This window comes from Aquarana catesbeiana, linkage group LG02, assembly GCF_042186555.1.
Source record: "Aquarana catesbeiana isolate 2022-GZ linkage group LG02, ASM4218655v1, whole genome shotgun sequence".
NCBI lineage: Eukaryota > Metazoa > Chordata > Amphibia > Anura > Ranidae > Aquarana > Aquarana catesbeiana.
In genome coordinates, this window is record NC_133325.1 from 550534559 (window position 1) to 550557095 (window position 22537).

The 22537-nt window shown below is 38.0% G+C and overlaps 1 protein-coding gene across 1 annotated transcript in view; it reads left to right on the forward strand.

The window, feature by feature from the left end:
* Positions 1-17713, forward strand: part of MDFI (MyoD family inhibitor) — a 97820-nt gene extending 80107 nt beyond the window's left edge. The window contains 2 exon segments of the mRNA XM_073617999.1: positions 14556-14629; positions 14631-17713. Of these exon segments, the coding sequence (XP_073474100.1) occupies positions 14556-14629; positions 14631-14813 (257 nt within the window). The 3' untranslated portion in view covers positions 14814-17713.
* The last annotated feature ends 4824 nt before the right edge of the window (positions 17714-22537 follow it).

The window sequence follows — 22537 nt, forward strand, 5'->3', positions numbered from 1 at the left end:
GTTGTGGACGAGAAGTACTGGCTGACAGTCTCCGCTATAATAAATCCCAAAGGTGTTCTATCGGGTTGAGGTCAGGACTGTGCAGGACAATCAAGTTTCTCCACCCCAAACTCGCTCATCCGTGTCTTTATGGACCTTGTTTGTGCACTGGCGTGCAGTTATGTTGGAACAGGAAGGGGCCATGTGAGCATGAAATTGTCCCAAATGTCCTAGTATGCTGACGCCTTAAAAGTTCCCTTCACTGGAGCTAAGGGGCAAAGCCCAACTCCTGAAAAAAAAACCCACACCATAATCCCCCCTCCACCAAATGACTTGGACTAGTGCACAAAGCAAGGTCCATAAATACATGAATGAGCGAGTTTGAGGTGGAGAAACTTGACTGGCCTGCACAGAGTCCTGTCTTTAACCTGATAAAACACATTTGGGATGAATTAGAGCGGAGACTGCGAACCAGACCTTCTCGTCCACATCAGTGCGCTTCTGGAAGAATGGTCAAACATTCCCATAGACACACTCCTAAACCCTGTGGACAGTCTTCCCAGAAGAGTTAAACTGTTATAGTTGCAAAGGGTGGGCCAACTTAATATTGAACCCTATGGCCTAAAGCCTCATACACACAATTGGGTTTTCGTCCGGGAATTGTGTGATGACAGACTGTTTGCCTAAAATCCGACCGTTAGTGCGCTCCATCAGACAATTGTTGGTCAACTTTCCGCCAACAAATGTTGGATGGCAGGCTAGTACGTTTTCGGCAGACAACGGTCTGTTGTTAGATTTTCCTATCGTGTGTACACAAGTCCGTAACACAAAATTCCAAAGTACAAACACGCATGCTCGGAATCAATGCTCACCAAACACGACATTAGCAGAAGGTGCCCAAAGGGTGGTGCACAAGAGCTGAAATTCCTCGTAGTTCATCACTACGTTCGTGTTTGTTGGCCGACAATTGTGTACCGTTTGTATGCAAGACAAGTTCACGGCACACGCCCTTTGGACAAAAGTCTGGCGCTTTGTCTGCCAACAATCCTATTGTGTGTACAAGGCTTAAGACTGGAATGCCATTAAAGTTCATGCGTGTAAAGGCAGGTGTCCCAATACTTTTGGTAATATAGTGTGTGTGTGTGTGTGTGTGTGTGTGTGTGTGTGTGTGTGTGTGTGTGTGTGTGTGTGTGTGTGTATATATATATGTATATATATGTATATATATATATATATATATATATATATTAATTTAATAATTAAAAGTTAAGGATTGTATGTTAGTACAAGTGACCCAGTGAAATTTTAAAAATATCTTAAATTAATGAACAAAATTAGGCATACTGTTTTAGTAGTCACTGAATATCTTTGCAGCTATTAGAGATCTAGATGTTAGTTGTCTTTATGTGATCAATTATCTCAGCCAGGTTTCCTGGGATTGCTGTTTAACAGCAGTAGTGCCTGGAATCTGTTGTTTGTGACAGGAGTCTGGAGGGAGAAAATTGTTGTGGGTGGGTTTTTTTGTTTGGGTTGCCACTGATCGTGATTGATGATGGATCTACATCACTGGATGACAGGATTATTATTGGATATACGCTGTGGGACTTTTTTTTGTAATAACAGAATTTTTCATAGGTGCCTGTCTAATTGTTATAGTGAATGAGTAATAAGGCATACTTATCTACATAACAAGGAGGGCCAGATATCTTGGGGCCTCCAGGTTCCAAAAAGTACCCCCAGCAGACTCCTATATCCACTGCGCCAGGAAAGTGGGGATGAGGCCCTTGTCCCTGTTAAGATAGAGACAAGATGCCTTGCCAGGGGACAAGGGCCTCATCCCCACATTCATTTTAAAGGGATTCCAGACTCTAAGTCACCTCCCCAAAGACCCACACAAGAATCAGGCCATGGATGTCAGGACAAGCTTGAGTTCAGGTTGAACTCATGGTTGAGCTGAATGGAATTGGAATTGCCTTTTCCAAGTTTTACCCTATAAACTCTGCCTTTCCAACTCCTCCACTGTCATGTCTTGCCCCCCCCATCTCAAAATTGTGGCAGGAATTGTACACTTCCAAGTAAGTTTGTAATATCTATTTATATCCATACAAATTTTTTTTACAACTAACAAAATCTTAATAGTTAAAAAAAATAGAATGTGCATGGGACAGCTTCTAAATTTGCTCAGGTTTGAATATTTACAAAAAAAACCTTCTAAAATGAGGAAAATCTTATACTTACCTGATGGTAATTTTCCTTTCCTGATGCAAGCATGACAGCATATACGTATGAGAAGAATAAGGATTGTTGCCTGGATCAACCAATGAATTAATTAAATGAGTGGTCGTTTTAACGGGTAAGTATCAGACAATCATGTAGGCAAAAGTCTGCATGCAGTTCCCGATGCCCTATATATCATATAGCAAAAACAAAAGAGAAAGAGTTCTCTTAAAGAGGGTCAGCAAGGAACACTGATGTTGATACAAACCAGCTTTATTAATTTCCTAATAATATACCAAATTTAAATACAAAAGAAAGTGAAGAAAACAGCAGTTTAGACTGACGGTTACCACAAATCAATTAAAATAGGACAACGTTGTCACAAGGGGTAATTAAAAACATATGGGAGCCGCGGCTTCACATCCACTCATACACAACATGCACATCTCTAAATTGTTGATAGGGTATAGTGAGCTAAAGAATATAATGAAAATTTAATAATACTGCCCTATTAAAGTAACAATTATATGTAGCAATTGGCAAAAAAATATTGCAAAGTCCTGTATAGTAGGGGCGGATCATATATCAATAGCAGAGATGTGGGTGGATGGACGGTCTGGCTATAAATAAAGTATATTGTGGTTCAACATAGGTAAATCGATCTCATGAGGAGTTAGCGATGCCCAAATATTGCACAAACATTGTATGTATAGCAGCTGTTAGATAGCAAATCAAATCATGTCCCGTTCCAGCAGATAGATATAAATTATGCAGTTCAAACAGCAGGGTATATGTCCATGGAGACAAGTGTAGGAGGTGCAAACAATACTGACATACGTTTATTAAAGATGCTGAATGAAATGGAAGGATCTCACCAGCCTCAGTAGCTCTGTCGCCAGGTTTGCAGTAAGTCCTCAGTCCTCAGTTCCTAGGTCTCTACATGGATCGGTGCCGCTGTGATAAGCAAATAGATGCCAAGATGAAGGAACCGTTTGTTTGTTGGTGAAGCCGCCGTAAAGCGGGTGTTTCAGTATAGAGAGATGTTAGTGGAGGAGACAAGCATCAGCTGTTGAGTTGTGCAGGAATAGGCCGGATCGAATAATACAGGTCGAATTGCCAGATCGAGTTGCCAGGTCGAATAGCGCGCGGCTCCCGGTGACGTGCTGACGTCACACCGCTGACGCGTTTCACCAGCCAATGGACGCTGGTTTCCTCAGAGCGAGGAGGGGTCAATGGTGAAGGGCTTAAATAGATATTGAGGGATGCAGTTCCCATTTCTATCCACTAGATGTCACCATCCAGACCACTCACATGAAAGACATTCAGCAAAGGGAAAAAAACGTGCATATCAAGCACAAAAATAAAACTAATGGGGATATCGATTGAAAGAGGCTGTGATGTAGTGACTTAAAGAGATTGGCAATAGAAAGAGTGAAGAAGTTGATTATTTATGGTGATAGCCATATTGAAAATTTATCCTAGCATTTTACGGACAAGGTATTATTTCTCTAGGAAGGGTTGAAAACTACATTCTGTATTTAACCCCTTAGGGGCTAAAGAGTCTAAATAGTACGTCCACATTTTCTCCTTTTGAAGGAGAATAGTGTCAAAGTCTCCTCTTCTAGGGGGTAGATTCAGCACATAGATCCCTTTAACTTTGAGGCCCTTTGGATTACTGTCATGGAATTTGGCAAAATGTACTGGAATAGGTCGATCGTCTTCTTTATTCTTTTTCTTATTCCTAATACCACTGATGTGCTCACCAATCCGGGTTCGGAGTTGGCGTTTAGTCTTTCCTATGTAGTTTTTGTTGCAAGGGCACGTGAGCATATATATGACACGTGTCGTTGAGCAATTGATAAATTGTTTAATTTGATAATGCCTACCTCCTCTCGGGTTGGCGAACTCATCAGTGTGATCCACATATTTGCATATGTTACAATGTCCACATGCATGCATGCCGGAGGGGGGTTTTCTTTCAGTAAGCCAGTTTTTATTGATGGTTCTGGTGTATTCTGAATGGACTAGAAAATCGCCCAAGTTCTGTGCCCTTTTGGCTGTAAGTAATGGTTTGGGGCTAATTAAATCTGTAATTAGGGATGCTGATTTAAGGATGTGCCAATGTTTGTTAAGAATCTCTTGGACTTTTGTCCATTGTGCACCAAACCTAGTGATGATTCTTGGGAAATCATTTTCTAATTTTTCGAGTCCTTGAGTATTTTTCTGTGTGGTTAGGAGATCCTCACGTTTCCTTTCTAGTGCATTATTTTTAGCTTTTTTAAAGGCAATTGTGTGAGTATCCTCTTTTTCTGAACCTGTTGTACATCTCATGTGCTTCAGATAGAAATTGTTCTTCCTCTGAACAATTTCTCCTGATCCTTAAAAATTGTCCCGTTGGTATTCCTTTTATTAGGGACTTCGGATGATGGCTCTGTGCTAAGAGGAGGGTGTTGGCTGCTGTTTCCTTTCGGAACGTACTAGTTGCTATCCGATCTCCACATCTAGTGATTTTTAAATCAAGGAAGGAGAGGGCATCAGCAGAATAGGAATAAGTTAAATGAATATTCCTTTCGTTAGTATTAAGTTGGGACATAAATTCCTCAAGTTGTTCCGCTGTGCCCTCCCAAACCATGAGTATATCATCGATGTACCTTGACCACAAAGTACAGTGGTCAAGGTACATCGAGGATTTATAAACCTCCTCCTCCTCCCAGAGGCCGAGGCGTATGAAGGGGCCCAGGGGGCACCCATACTAGTGCCTCTCACCTGTTGGTAAAATCTCCCAAGGAATTGAAAAAAATTGTTACTTAGCATGAATTCTAGTATATCAATAATGAACTCATTATGGGCTCCCAGTAGGGGGAAATGGATGTCCAAAAAGGTTTTGGTCGCTTGGATACCCCAGTGGTGGGGGATCGATGTATATAAGCTTTCGACATCTATTCCCACCAAAAGGGCGTTTGGTGACAAGGAGAAATGAGATAGTATAGAGAGTATGTCTCTGCTATCACGGACGAAAGACCGTAATTTTGTTACCATGTCTTTGATCATCGAGTCCACAAATTTGCCAGTTCTCTCAAGGGGACCATTGATAGCTGAAACAATTGGCCTTCCAGGAGGGTTTGTGAGTGATTTATGTAACTTCGGGATTATGTAGAAGGTTGGGATAGTGATGTCATCAGCTCGGAGATAAAGGTATTCCTTTTTAGTAAGTAGATCGGCTTCCATAGCTAGTTTTAACTTGGTGTTAAGAGTGTCTATCAGGGCTGGGAATGGGGTATTAGTTAGTTTTCTATAAGTAGATGTATCATTTAATAATCTGAAAGCTTCATCCTCATAGAGTTTTTCACTAAGTAGGACCACATTACCACCCTTATCACTTCTTTTTATCACCAAGTTTGGGGCCTCCTGTAATTCTTTTAGTGCTTTTCTCTCAGAGCTGGTTAGGTTACTTGATCCCAACCATTCCCAGTTGATCCTACCGAGATCAAGTTTAACCTGATCTAGGAATAGTTGAAGCCATTTGTGCTTGGATAAAGCTGGCATTTTTGTGGACTTGATCCTCAAATTAGATTTCCGAAATCTAATTTGAGGATCAAGTCCACAAAAATGCCAGCTTTATCCAAGCACAAATGGCTTCAACTATTCCTAGATCAGGTTAAACTTGATCTCGGTAGGATCAACTGGGAATGGTTGGGATCAAGTAACCTAACCAGCTCTGAGAGAAAAGCACTAAAAGAATTACAGGAGGCCCCAAACTTGGTGATAAAAAGAAGTGATAAGGGTGGTAATGTGGTCCTACTTAGTGAAAAACTCTATGAGGATGAAGCTTTCAGATTATTAAATGATACATTTACTTATAGAAAACTAACTAATACCCCATTCCCAGCCCTGATAGACACTCTTAACACCAAGTTAAAACTAGCTATGGAAGCCGATCTACTTACTAAAAAGGAATACCTTTATCTCCGAGCTGATGACATCACTATCCCAACCTTCTACATAATCCCGAAGTTACATAAATTACTCACAAACCCTCCTGGAAGGCCAATTGTTTCAGCTATCAATGGTCCCCTTGAGAGAACTGGCAAATTTGTGGACTCGATGATCAAAGACATGGTAACAAAATTACGGTCTTTCGTCCGTGATAGCAGAGACATACTCTCTATACTATCTCATTTCTCCTTGTCACCAAACGCCCTTTTGGTGGGAATAGATGTCGAAAGCTTATATACATCGATCCCCCACCACTGGGGTATCCAAGCGACCAAAACCTTTTTGGACATCCATTTCCCCCTACTGGGAGCCCATAATGAGTTCATTATTGATATACTAGAATTCATGCTAAGTAACAATTTTTTTCAATTCCTTGGGAGATTTTACCAACAGGTGAGAGGCACTAGTATGGGTGCCCCCTGGGCCCCTTCATACGCGTGTCTCCACCTCGGCCTCTGGGAGGAGGAGGAGGTTTATAAATCCTCGATGTACCTTGACCACTGTACTTTGTGGTCAAGGTACATCGATGATATACTCATGGTTTGGGAGGGCACAGCGGAACAACTTGAGGAATTTATGTCCCAACTTAATACTAACGAAAGGAATATTCATTTAACTTATTCCTATTCTGCTGATGCCCTCTCCTTCCTTGATTTAAAAATCACTAGATGTGGAGATCGGATAGCAACTAGCACGTTCCGAAAGGAAACAGCAGCCAACACCCTCCTCTTAGCACAGAGCCATCATCCGAAGTCCCTAATAAAAGGAATACCAATGGGACAATTTTTAAGGATCAGGAGAAATTGTTCAGAGGAAGAACAATTTCTATCTGAAGCACATGAGATGTACAACAGGTTCAGAAAAAGAGGATACTCACATAATTGCCTTAAAAAAGCTAAAAATAATGCACTAGAAAGGAAACGTGAGGATCTCCTAACCACACAGAAAAATACTCAAGGACTCGAAAAATTAGAAAATGATTTCCCAAGAATCATCACTAGGTTTGGTGCACAATGGACAAAAGTCCAAGAGATTCTTAACAAACATTGGCACATCCTTAAATCAGCATCCCTAATTACAGATTTAATTAGCCCCAAACCATTACTTACAGCCAAAAGGGCACAGAACTTGGGCGATTTTCTAGTCCATTCAGAATACACCAGAACCATCAATAAAAACTGGCTTACTGAAAGAAAACCCCCCTCCGGCATGCATGCATGTGGACATTGTAACATATGCAAATATGTGGATCACACTGATGAGTTCGCCAACCCGAGAGGAGGTAGGCATTATCAAATTAAACAATTTATCAATTGCTCAACGACACGTGTCATATATATGCTCACGTGCCCTTGCAACAAAAACTACATAGGAAAGACTAAACGCCAACTCCGAACCCGGATTGGTGAGCACATCAGTGGTATTAGGAATAAGAAAAAGAATAAAGAAGACGATCGACCTATTCCAGTACATTTTGCCAAATTCCATGACAGTAATCCAAAGGGCCTCAAAGTTAAAGGGATCTATGTGCTGAATCTACCCCCTAGAAGAGGGGACTTTGACACTATTCTCCTTCAAAAGGAGAAAATGTGGACGTACTATTTAGACTCTTTAGCCCCTAAGGGGTTAAATACAGAATGTAGTTTTCAACCCTTCCTAGAGAAATAATACCTTGTCCGTAAAATGCTAGGATAAATTTTCAATATGGCTATCACCATAAATAATCAACTTCTTCACTCTTTCTATTGCCAATCTCTTTAAGTCACTACATCACAGCCTCTTTCAATCGATATCCCCATTAGTTTTATTTTTGTGCTTGATATGCACGTTTTTTTCCCTTTGCTGAATGTCTTTCATGTGAGTGGTCTGGATGGTGACATCTAGTGGATAGAAATGGGAACTGCATCCCTCAATATCTATTTAAGCCCTTCACCATTGACCCCTCCTCGCTCTGAGGAAACCAGCGTCCATTGGCTGGTGAAACGCGTCAGCGGTGTGACGTCAGCACGTCACCGGGAGCCGCGCGCTATTCGACCTGGCAACTCGATCTGGCAATTCGACCTGTATTATTCGATCCGGCCTATTCCTGCACAACTCAACAGCTGATGCTTGTCTCCTCCACTAACATCTCTCTATACTGAAACACCCGCTTTACAGCGGCTTCACCAACAAACAAACGGTTCCTTCATCTTGGCATCTATTTGCTTATCACAGCGGCACCGATCCATGTAGAGACCTAGGAACTGAGGACTGAGGACTTACTGCAAACCTGGCGACGGAGCTACTGAGGCTGGTGAGATCCTTCCATTTCATTCAGCATCTTTAATAAACGTATGTCAGTATTGTTTGCACCTCCTACACTTGTCTCCATGGACATATACCCTGCTGTTTGAACTGCATAATTTATATCTACCTGCTGGAACCGGGACATGATTTGATTTGCTATCTAACAGCTGCTATACATACAATGTTTGTGCAATATTTGGGCATCGCTAACTCCTCATGAGATCGATTTACCTATGTTGAACCACAATATACTTTATTTATAGCCAGACCGTCCATCCACCCACATCTCTGCTATTGATATATGATCCGCCCCTACTATACAGGACTTTGCAATATTTTTTTGCCAATTGCTACATATAATTGTTACTTTAATAGGGCAGTATTATTAAATTTTCATTATATTCTTTAGCTCACTATACCCTATCAACAATTTAGAGATGTGCATGTTGTGTATGAGTGGATGTGAAGCCGCGGCTCCCATATGTTTTTAATTACCCCTTGTGACAACGTTGTCCTATTTTAATTGATTTGTGGTAACCGTCAGTCTAAACTGCTGTTTTCTTCATTTTCTTTTGTATTTAAATTTGGTATATTATTAGGAAATTAATAAAGCTGGTTTGTATCAACATCAGTGTTCCTTGCTGACCCTCTTTAAGAGAACTCTTTCTCTTTTGTTTTTAGCATATACGTATGGGCAGGCTCCGCTCCCTGCCCTATCTCAGGACCGGTTATACTATAAGAGTAGGTCTCCTCCCTGCCCGCACCAATCTCGTAACTTAGGATCACTGCAAAGCCTTTCTTTCATTTCTTTTTTTTTTTAGTTTCGGGAGGGACCTATATGCTGTCAGGCTTGCATCAGGAAAGGAAAATTACTGTCAGGTAAGTATAAAATTTTCCTAATTCCTGACACAGCATGACAGCATATACGTATGGAATGTACCAACTCACCAGATGACAAGGGTGGGTACTGCTGAAGTGTTTAAGTTGAGGATTAGATCTATCCCCACTAACGACTGAGATATATTGTAGTTAAGGCTGCTGGGTCCACAAGAATGGACCCCCAGCGCGTTGAATGTAGACCAGGTCAAAGTTTACATATTAACTCTGTAGGGACTCTTTTGGAGTTCCGCCCATGGATGCGCAATCAGTTTGGAAGAGCGGTCTCTGCCCTTATGTGATAGATTTGTCCTAGCCATCTAAACCCTTTGACTGACTTGATCCACACCCCTGTGATTGTTTTCATTGGACAGTGCTTGTCTTCTGATGTCGTTAGGCCCGACGAGCCTATCGTTTTTCTCCTTGAAGAAGGGACAATTCTATGTCTCTCTTCAACCTTGAATCTATTTTCAATGTTTGTGGTACTTCAAACACTTTAGTTTGGATATAGAAAAAAGTGTGAAGCCTTTGACATTGTACTTTAGTTTGGATATGCCAGAAGGATGATGTTCTAACCCAGGTTGCAAAGATACCAACCTTTTAATAGTGTTGGAAGAGACTAGAGCCATTTTGCCTGATAAATTCAGCAACAAGGTAGTTTATGGCTTGACACTTGGATGTCTAAGATCCTTCTAGACCTATTTGCCATACAGAATACTTATTCCGTGTTACTGGCCATGTTGAGGATGTCTTATTCTTCAGAATGGAGAGTGAGACAAAGGGGGTTATTTACGAAAGGCAAATCCACTTTGCACTGCAAGTGCACTTGAAAGTGCACTGAAAGTACATTTGGAAGTGCAGTCGCTCTAAATCTAAGGGGTAGATCTGAAATGAGGGGAAGCTCTGCTGATTTTATCATTCAATCATGTGCAAGCTAAAATGCTGTTTTTTACTTTCCTTGTAGACATGTGCAGGATGAAAAAATTCGTTTAGTTTAGTTTCGTTTCGATTTGTTATTTAACTAAATTCGTTTAGTTAAATTTGTTGCATTCGTTACATTCGTTTTCGGAATTCGTTTCGTATTCGAATTCGAAAAAATTCGACCGCATTCGAAAAAATTCGACCGTATTCGAAAAAAACTATCATATTTGAAAAAATTCTACCACATTCGAAAAAAAACTATCAAATTCGAAAAAATTCTGCCACATTCGAAAAAAAACTATCAAATTCGAAAAAATTCTACCACATTCGAAAAAACTGTCAAATTCGAAAAAATTCTACCACATTCGAAAAAAACTATCAAATTCGAAAAAAATTCTACCACATTCGAAAAAAAAACTGTCAAATTCGAAAAAATTCTACCACATTCGAAAAAAACTATCAAATTCGAAAAAATTCTACCACATTCAAAATAAACATTAACTAAATTTGAAAAAATAAACTATATATAACCATTTTGCGAAATTTGAAATTCGTATAGAATGAAATTGAATTCCAATAGAAAAGATTAGGATAGAATAGAAAATATAAAAGAATAGCATAGAAAAACAATAGAACAGAATAGAAAAAAATATAATATATTCTATTCTAATCTTTTCTATTCGAATTCGAATTCATTCTGTACTAAATTCCAATTTCGGAAGATGGTTATATATATATATTATATATTTTTTTCTATTCTGTTCCATTATTTTTCTATGCTATTCTTTTCTATTCTATTCTAAACTTTTCTATTCGAATTTGAATTAATTCCATGCGAAATTCGAATTTCGGAAGATGGCTTCTAAAATTAGATTTTCGTATAGAGTGAATTCGAATTTGAATAGAAAAGATTAGAATAGAAAATAATAGAAATCGAATAGACTAGAAAAACAATAGAACAGAAGAGAATAAAATATAATATATATATTATATTTTTTTCTATTCTGTTTCATTGTTTTTCTAGGCTATTCTTTTTTATTCTATTCTAAACTTTTCTATTCAAACTTGAATTAATTCTATACGAAATTCGAATTTCGGAAGATGGCTTCTGAAATTCGAATTTCGTATAGAATTAATTTGAATTTGAATAGAAAATAATAGTAAAGAATAGACTAGAAAAACAATAGAACAGAACAGAATAAAATATAATATATATATTATATCTTATTCTATTCTGTTCTATTGTTTTTCAAGTCTATTCTTTCTACTCTATTCTAATCTTTTCTATTCAAATTCAAATTCATTTTATACGAAATTCGAATTTCGGAAGATGGTTATATAGAAATAGAATGAAATCAAATTCTAATAGAAAAGAATAGAATAGAAAAACAATAGAACAGTAGAACAGAATAGAAAGAAATATTATATATATATATATATATATATATATATATATATATATATATATATATATATATATATATATATATATATATATATATATATAAAAAACCATCTTCCGAAATTGGAATTTGGTACAGAATGAATTTGAATAGAAAAGATTAGAATAGAATATTTTTTTTTCCTATTCTGTTCTATTGTTTTTCTATGCTATTCTTTTATATTATTTTCTGTTCTATTCTAATCTTTTCTATTTGAATTCATTCTGTACCAAATTCCAATTTTGGAAGATGGTTTTATATATTTTTTTATATATTTTTTTTCTATTCTGTTCTATTGTTTTTCTGTTCTAGTCTTTTCTATTAGAATTCGATTTCATTCTATTTCATTTTTTTCTATTCTGTTTTTATTGATATATATATGTATATATTATACATATATTACATACATATATTATATTTTCTTCTATTCTGTTCTATTGTTTTTCTAGTCTTCTTTTCTATTATCTTCTGTTCTAATCTTTTCTATTCAAATTCGAATTCATTCTATACGAAATTCAAACTTCAGAAGCCATGTTCCGAAATTCGAATTTGAATTGAAAAGACTATTATAGAATATAAAATAATAGAAAAAAAAGCATTAAAAAAATAGAAGAGAATAAAAAAATTATATATATATATATATATATATATATATATATATATATATATATATATATATATATATATATATATTCATTCTATTGCTTTATTATTTTATATTCTATCTTATTGTTTTTTTTAGAAAAACTTTTTCTATTTTTTTCGAATTCGATTCGAATATGTTTTCGAATTCGATTCGAATTTGTCTTCGATTCGAATATGTTTTCGAATTTGATTCGAATATGTTTTCGAATTCGTTCGTTTTTTTTCGGATTCGTTTAAATTCTTTACTTTTCTAATTCGGAAATTCGGATGCATCCGAATTTCCGAATAATGAAAAATTCGTCCGAATTTCGATTCGGAACGAAGCGGAATGCACATGTCTATTTCCTTGCATGTCCCCCTCGGATCTACAGCGGCTTTACTTCCAAGTGCACTTTCAGTGCACTTTCAAGTGCACTTGCAGTGCAAAGTGGATTTTCCTTTAGTAAATAACCCCCAATGTGTCTCACACTATTTGGAAAACCCTATGGGGGAAAGAATAATCTACCCAGGTCTTTTGGAATTGGTTGCCAAGATATGCAACCGTTACTGGATCCCAGAGAGTAAGGACACGACTGAGTTTCATGTATCCTTTAATGCCGTCTCTAGGCTTACTTGTTTACAATTCAATCCTTACAGCAATTCTTTAAGTTCTGTAGGTTTTCTCATATCTAATGTACTTGAAGCCTGGAGTAGGCGTTCTGACTTCCATAGGATTTCAAAGACTAAAGGTGAGACCTCCACTTCTTGGTCTGCAGCATCTAGATAAAACATGTATGAATTTGGAAGATACCGTTGGCCACGATGTATGAGGTGTTGGATCTCAGGAAGGAGAATAGGAGGTTCTCGGATCTAAGAATGTACCCGTGGATCCGTGGATACACAAGGATCATACCACAACCAAGCATCAATACACAGTGAGCCCAGTCTGCAGGGCCAGGCCCTGTGTTAATAGGAAAGGGCTCAGTATCACCTGTTATCAGTCCAAGCATTAGCAATACTGCAGACACAGACTTCAACCTGTGAAACATTAGTAACAGAGTGGCACTATGGACAGCCAGTAATATTCGCATGTGTGATATATGCTTTTCAGAAATGCAAACTAACAGCATACCTGCAGAAAATAAGTCAAGACTGTAGGGCCAGGCTTGTTCACTTAATAGAAAGGCTTCAGCCCAGCACAGCACACCTGCTATCAGGTGTGCAGTTTTGCAGACACAAACCACAACCTTTAAGAAATGCAAGCTTAACCACATACTTGCATCAGTAACTGAATAATATGGATTTGTGCACCATGTGGTGCCTTACCACCTGCATGCTTCAAGTCCAAACAAAGTCCAATTAATGTCCATCCATGGCATCATGATAAAGGAGCAATCCCTAGAGACCAGATGCCTCACCCCCCTTTCTTCCTGGATCCTGAGGGGAGAGGTCTCCCCCATATAGGCGTTCATGTCTGCCTGTACAGTGGGGAGCTTCGACACAGGAGAGGCTTGAACCTGTGCGGCTTGGCCAGAAGCAAAAGTGAGGGAAAAAAAAAATTCTGCTTTCAGCAGTAGCATAACTGGCTGTAGCAGTGAGGGAAAAAAAGAGAAGTGCTGGGCAGGGGGGAGACCTACTCTTATAGTATAACCGGTCCTGAGATAGGGCAGGGGGTGGAGCCTACCCATACATATATGCAGTCATGCTGTGTCAGGAATGTATGTTTAGAAGCATGTATACCCTATCCACGGTGCTGAAAGCCAGAGGTCAGCACTTGAAGTTCTTCAACTCTTCACTCCTAGGATTTGGGCATACGGCATGCAATGGCTAGAGGCTAGTGAGCTATTTTTATGTTGCTATTCCTCCCCATACTATTAAACATGTGGGGAATGCTTTGAGACAGGTAAAAAGGGAGTATTTTTCCAAATAGTGCTTACTCTCATGACCCCCCCCCACCCCCCATCAATTTTGCCCCATGCCAGCATCCGGAAAGAAATGTGCCAGTAGCCTAGTGCATCTTATATTGATGAAGTGACGCACAGTCTTATGGGTGCACCATGGCACCACGGGGTAGATAAACATATTAAGACTACACAAAGTCCTTATTTAGAGTAGTAAAATTTTAATTAGATTATCTACTGTAAGAAGGATTTCAGTAGACAGATGTTTTAATACTAATTCTAGTATCTCACTAAGCACCTTTACTATTTTCAGATTGCTGTGTACACTGTACCCTGGCTCTGTTGTTCTGTCAGTTTCTTTCCCTGTGTAATATTCTTCTGGATCTTCTTAACATGTGGTTCATGTTCGCCTGACTCTGCTGGGATATGCTGCTCATGCTGCTCCATTGGTGGATGTCCTGATTGTGCAGACTCGTGTAGCACTGACTGGGGCATTGTAGATGCCTGCTGTGAATCAGCTGACTGCCTTGAAATCTGCATGGAATGTTGTGGTCTATGCTTCTCCTCCTAATAGGGCACTATAGAGCTGGGCAAGACTGTATACAATGTGAATAATACACTGCAGACCATATAGAGACTAAAGGTAAAGATGCAGAGAAATTGGGATTGGTCTGAGCCATTTAACGTAATCATATCTGAGCCAATATGCCTGACTCAAGAAGCTTGTGAAGAACTAGGAAAGTATTCAGCTGCTGCCAAACAATTTAAAATCTATAAAATTTAAATATATACAGTATTTGTATTCTGCAAAGTAAAGCATTTGATTAAATGCTGTTATAATACATACATATCACAATACTACATGGGCAAAACTTGAAATGCGCAGACTAACTTTGTCAAATTTAAAATTTGAACACTTATCAGGCTTAAAATGTATGAAAGCTTGGGTTAACATATCAGTATGTCAATCTCAGTGCTAATGTGTTTCAAAACACATTATGTGGCTATTTGCTGGAGATACTGTATACCAGGTAAATATTGTATGTATACATTGAACAATCTGAAATATCTGAAATAATAATGATGTGTTATTTTGCAAACCAAAATACACATTACTGAATTTCTTTAGGGTCAATTTTATTTTAAAGCCCAAAACTAATAAAAATAATTTTAAAAATATCTAAAGCCAAAGCTTTTTTGGGGTGTTTTTGTCTATTTCGTGATCACTTTCACTGGGGCTAACACATTTTTGACACACAAAAACAATTTTTTTTTTTTTAGTTGTTAACAGGTCAGGCATAGGGGGAAATCTTTCAATAGAGACATTAGTTTAGTGACAGCTGTCTAAGAGGGCATTTTCGTTACACTGGAGAGATTTCTTCTTACTATCTGTTGCGCCTACATAACAGAAAATAAAGACAAATCTTTCCAATGAGACACAGATAGCAAAAAATAAAAAATAAAAACTGACAGGGGTTTTAACCATTTCCTACTATGCCAAAATGAAAATAAAATAAGTTTTGGCTTTAGATATACTTAATTTTTTTTCTTAAATTCAGTAATTAATAAACATAGGTTAGGTAACCTGTTACTATTTATACAAAATTCTTTATTTTACTAACTAAACATATAATACAGAGCCTAGCCATGACTTTGATGTCATAAAATATTATCCGGGGAATTTAAAGAGTAACTGGGTGATCTGTGTACATTGCAGGGATGTTAGCAAATTTTGTTGCAGATTCAGACCTTTTGTTACTCTGAAGAGTAACTGTTTGTCTGTGTCCGTGTGCCAAGTGAATGTGAATGGGAGTGACTTTTCATTATTGATCAGCTGCTGCACTTGCAGACCTCTAATGAGGAAAGTGGCAGGTTCTGAATCTCTTTAGACCCAATTAACGATTTGGGAGTAACTCACAAAACTGAAATGTTTGTTGCAGAGGATGCAAAGATGCCCAAAATCTGATTTTACATTTCTGGGGGACGTTCCATACACCATTTGTGTAAAGAATGCTTCCAGGTTGCCATATTGCATTTCATTTTACAGAAAATTATAGCACTGCAGACTGAAAAGAAAATGTAATTTTTAATCTTAAATTATAATATAGCTGGTGTCACGTTTGTATATGCTATATTATTATTTTTTTTTTATTTGCAATATTTTTTTTCCCACGAAGGTGAAGTAACCTTTTAATATAGTACTAATAACACTTTTCTGTTGATATGGTCATTCAAAAGGCCTGTGCCAGTTTCAAAAATCACTGCCACCTGTTTCAGTAGCTTCACCTCAGAGGCTGACCAGAATCTGGTAGTTCTTTTACATAGTGCCGCTATGGCTGCACTAAATGCGAAAAGAGCTACCTCCAAGTCAGGGATAACAAAACTGTGTGTAATTAAGACCAAATCTAAGTTGGTGTACAGAGAAAGGCAGAGTGCCTTTCTCTGTACATTGCTCTGTACACTGCTCACCCCATCTATCACTGTTTGTTAAGGATGCTGTCGGCTTCCTAGCTCGCAGGTTTCTAGTAACCAATGAACCTGACAGTGAGTGGAGCTTGATGATGAAGGGACTAGTTCATCATCATAGTGCTGAATTAAACTCTGTGGAGGCCCCTAGGCATTCGAAGCCTTAGGATCCCTCTGTCAGGTTTCTGGAGGATTCTCATGCGCGCACTCTAGTGGGATTGAACTAAGTAGTGTGCACATTGGTTGCTAGATAGAGATGACCATTACTACTGTACATTACATGTACATAGGTTGCACCAATTTTTTTTACAAACTGACAGCTGAAAGAAGATGAGCTTTTAGGAAACAAACTATAATGTGAACCTGATGTCTATGATTTATGTACTTTAAGTTGTTATTGGATATATTACATTAATACAGTATTTTCTCTATAGAGTCTTTTATGTAAAGTTTTGTTTTTTGTTTTGTGTTTTGTTTTTTGTTTCTTTGAGTTAATTCATTTTTTCTATCTTTTTTATACAGTTTAGGAAAGCATCCTAAATTAGAATTTGTTTTCTTTCAGGGTCAGATCAATTTCTTTCAGGATTATAATTTTGATTATTATTTTGATCCGTTGTCGCGGGACCCTTAAATGGTGTAAGGCGCTAAAGGCCGGTGCCTACTCTGCCTATTGGGTAATCCAGCACTGTTCACCATTAGGTCCAGTCTCTCCTTATGATTGACAGCAAGCAAGAGCGTATTCTATAGCTAATAGCAAGCCATCTATTTGGCTAAGGAATTCGGCCACTACCTGCAATCAATTACAAGGGGAGCGGACCTAATGGGAACCTAGTGTGTCTGAATTCCTATCAGGCTCTGCCCACCCAGCTACAAAATTCCTCAGCCACTACACTGTCTATGTGACAACTGTAGCAGTGGGAGAGAGCTCAGCTACACTGAGGTTAGACACTCTGTACTCTGTGCGCCTCCGCACACAGTTATTGCCACCAATTTATATTTAATCTTTTGCCGAACCAACTTTTTCTCCTGTATGAGGTTTCTAAAGCCCTTTGCATTTTAAACTGTCTCTCTTACTGAAAGTTTGTAAGAAGATGCACATTGCAATAAAAATGGGGGGGGGGGGGGGGGGGGGGGGCAGGGATTAACGCTGTGTCATTCCTCTGTGTATAAAATTGGAGCTTGTGCTGCTGACTTCTGTGAAGACTAGATTAAAAAAAAAACACGCAAAAGGTAAGACAGGGCCTAAAAAAGGGCAAATATAGGATGTTCACAAGTAATATTTTATATTGAATAATAAACATATAGTGTAGCGCTAGAAAAAACAAAAACCATGAACTGTAATGTCCAATATATGTGACTTTAAACAAAGATGAATGAACTAATAAAGTCCAAAGTTCCCTAGGTGGAACAAAATAATTAATAAAAATTCAAAAATATGTCCATCTCGTGTTTGGTGTTGAATCCTCAGTTGAACAAAGATGACACAAACAGTATGCAGGAAAACTGTGCAAAGGTGAGTATGGAGAAATCTTCTATCAAAAGGAATAAAGATGGGTACTCACTGGACCCACTTACCATACAGCAGTGGGTCAAAAAAGTATGCAGAAAACTGTGCAAAGGTGAGAATGGAGAAATCTTCTATCAAAAGGAATAAAGGTGGGTACTCACTGGACCCACTTACCATACAGCAGTGGGTCAATCGAGCTTACGTGGGCCAAGTGCCACAGGATTAGAATTGGCTGGGAAACAAACACTCCAAGAAGAGTGGTTCCACTCCTCATCTGTGATGTTCCAGCCAAAGAACCCGAATGCTTGTGACTCTCTAAGACAATATGGGACTTCCACCCAGTAGGGGAGCCATCTGGAGGTTGTTGATATATGATGAATGTACTCAATCGGACCGGGATGGAAGTGAGAAAAAATGGAAGAACTCCATATGATGTAGGTTAAAAAAAAAAAAACAGAAAGGTATTTATTTAAAAGTTACAGTACATCAATAGTAATTGAGTAATTGCAAGTACTGGTTATCACAAGTAGGTATAAAAATATATAAAAAGCAATGTGGGGAGCAAGCGTAGCAGACCCGACGTGTTTCGTCCTAAAGGCCTTCAACTGCCCCATTTTTTCTCACTTCCATCCCGGTCCGATTGAGTCCATTCATCATATATCAACTACCTCCAGGCGGCTCCCCTATTGGGTGAAAGTCCCATATTGTGTTAGAGAGTCACAAAATTCGGGTTCTTTGGCTGGAACATCACGGATGAGGAGTGGAACCACCCTTCTTGGAGTGTTCGTTTCCCAGCCAATTCTAACCCTGTGGCACTTGGCCCACATAAGCTCAATTGACCCACTGCTGTATGGTAAGTGGGTCCACCACATCCGGTAAGAGTACCCATCTTTATTCCTTTTGATAGAAGATTTCTCCATACTCACCTTTGCACAGTTTTCTGCATACTGTTTGTGTCATCTTTGTTCAACTGAGGATTCATCACCAAACACGATATGGACATATTTTTGAATTTTTATTAATTATTTTGTTCCACCTAGGGAACTTTGGACTTTATTAGTTGATTCATCTTTGTTTAAAGTCACATATATTGGACATTACAGTTCATGGTTTTTGTTTTTTCTAGCGCTACGCTATATGTTTATTATCTGTTTAGACTTTGTTTGAGTGTTAGCTGCTTTTTGTTTTGACACTATTGTGGTTTAGCGCAGTAATTTCACTATTTTTTACACAATATTTTATATTTACCTGACTAAAAAAATTATAGATTCTCTTCCCCTTAACTCCACTGTTACTCCATTCAGCCATCAGGAGTATGAAGGAGTATTACTTCAAAGAATGGACATCTTTCTCCCTTGTGACAGCACTGGTGCTTTGTGATTGGCCCCTTGAGCACCCTGCTCTGTCACATACGGGTGGGGAGTCTTTAGCATTGTGTAAGCCTTAAAGTGCTCCTAAAAGCAAAATAAAAAATGACATATACTCGTATGATGCAGTCTGTCATTGACAGACAAGATCGGTCTTTTTTTTTAGTTCTTCGGTAACATAGTTATTTTACCTGTTGATCTTTTGCCAGACCAAGCTGTGCAGCAAAAACAGAAGTTAGAGGGTTGAGACAAACTATTTACCACTGACAGAGGTGCTTACAACAATCAGATTTTATTTATTTTTCCCAAGAGAAAAAAAAAATGATGTAACTGCTTAAAAGAGGGTTAACTGGATTTTGGCTTTAATTTGTTAGTCCCTTATGTAGAGTCCTTCTAAATCTACTAGTCAAACTAAAGCCTAGTACACACTGCTAGTTTTTTTTTCATTTAACCTAGTGGGCTGAACGAAAAAAAAACTACAGCTCAGGCTGGAGCTGCCGTACAAACAATCCAATGTTAGTACAGCGATCTACCCTGCCAGAACACGCCGGCTTCTGTCAGACCAGCTGCAGTAAAAATGGGCCGAATGTCGGCCGGTTTCAATTAAACCAGCCGATGCTGCAAGACATTCAGCCTGTGTGTACGGGGCTTTACACTACTGTCTCCAGACAGTGTTGCTGTCCTTAATGAATAGAGAAGCCACCCTAAGACAGAAGTGTGTTACTGGCTGGATCAGTGAAAGTGTCCAAACTGTATGTATTGTTTATGATTATTAGAATTAGCATCTATGCTTGTGCCAGTATGCCATGTGGATACATGACGTTGAAATCTGATTTAGAAGTTGATTTGATAATTGCTTACAAACCACCACATTAAAGTGTAAGTTCGGTCAAAACCTAATCTAACTCTAAACTAACTCTAAGCACATTCTAAACCTAGATGTGCAAAGCTGGTAGAGACATACCCAAAAAGACTTGCAGCTGTAATTGCAGCAAAAGGTGGTTCTATAAAGTATTAAATCAGGGGGGCTGAATACAAATGCACACCTCACTTTTCAGATATTTCTTTTTTTTTAAATGCTGAAAACCATTTATCATTTTCCTTCCACTTCACAATTATGTGCCACTTTGTGTTTGTCTATCATAAAATTCCAATAAAATACATTTATGTTTTTAGTTGTAACATGACAAAATGTGGAAAATTTCAAGGGGTGTGAATACTTATTCAAGGCACTGTAACTCCCTTTCTCCCCATAACCATTACTTTTCTGCTGATTTTTTATTTCTATTTTCTACCATTATTATTTTAAAATGTTATGTTTTCACTCATTTTGTTTTATTGAGTGATGCTCTAAAAAAAAAGTTTTTATTTTATTTGTAAATAACTTTACTACACTTTGTAGCAGAAATGTAAGTTTAGTGGCATAAATCGAGCAAATTATAAAATAAAATTTGCTCTTTTATCCACAGTTACAGTACACATGCTGTTTTATAGCCAACACTGGTCAAACTAGGAAACAAAATCTTATTTTTTCATTTTCTTACACTGTTGTGTCTATAGACCACATAGAAAATAACATATTGAAAGATACATCTTGCAAAAAAATAGTGCCAAAAGTAAGCCTTATTTGTTCTGAACAAACAATATGCAATATGAACTTGTTTATGTAATCTCAAGGTTTTCAAAAATCCAATAGGCACAGTGAAAATGTAAAAATTGCTCCTAACCACTTCAGTCCCGGAAGATTTTATCCCCTTCCTGACCAGAGCACTTTTTACAATTTGGCACTGCGTCGCTTTAACTGACAATTGCGCGGTCATGCAATGCTGCACCCAAACGAAATTTGCGTCCTTTTTTTCCCACAAATACAGCTTTCTTTTGGTGGTATTTGATCACCTCTGCGGTTTTTATTTTTTGCGCTATAAACAAAAAAAGAGCGACAATTTTGCAAATAAAACAATATTTTTCACTTTTTGCTATAATAAATATCCCCAAAAATGTATTAAAAAACAAATTTCTTCATCAGTTTAGGCCAATACATATTCTTCTACATATTTTTGGTATAAAAAATCGCAATAAGCGTATATTGATTGGTTTGCACAAACGTTATAGCGTCTACAAACTATGGGAAAGATTTATTTATGGCATTTTTATTATTTTTTTTTCTACTAGTAATAGTGGTGATCTGCAATTTTTAGCGTACTGCGACATACCAATAGTTACATACCATTGCATGCATTTAAAGAGTATAATAAAAATATTATGTAATCAACCAAACTGATGTGCATTGACTAATTGCCATTTGCCTATTTTCAGCAGATGCTGCTGAGTACAATGCAAGCTTTCAGTAGGTGATAACATCTGTGGGATTTGAAACCATGGTCTGAGTCTTTCAAGGTAGGAGCGCAGTCCACTAGGCTACTGAGCTGAGCACAATCATACATAGAAGAAAATATATTTACTAGTGTTTGCTTATTTTAATTTTATACAATAATGTTTTGCATTTGAAGCATTAATATTATGGAAACAACCATGCTAATGCTGATGTGGCATGGCTATTAGGCATTAGCCTACTTTAGCGAAGATGTGAACGCTATTAAAGTCCATTGGACAGGAACATGAAAAATCCAAAATCCTCATTTTAAAGGCTTATATGCAAGATAGTGCCATAAAAAGTGTATGGGGACCCAGGGACATGTATCAATGCAAAAAAGTTTTTAAAACAATCGTTTTTTAAAGGAGCAGTGATTTTAATGATGCTTAAAGTAAAACAATAAAAATGAAATATTCCTTTCAATATCGTGCCTGGGGGGGGGGGGCCCCTTAGTCTGCCTGTAAAGTGGCGCATCTGTGCGACATGTAGAACATGCCGCAGCAATGATGACATTTCTAAAGGAAAAAATTTATTTTAAACTTGCTCATGGCTGTAATGTATTGCCGGCTCCCGGCAATGGA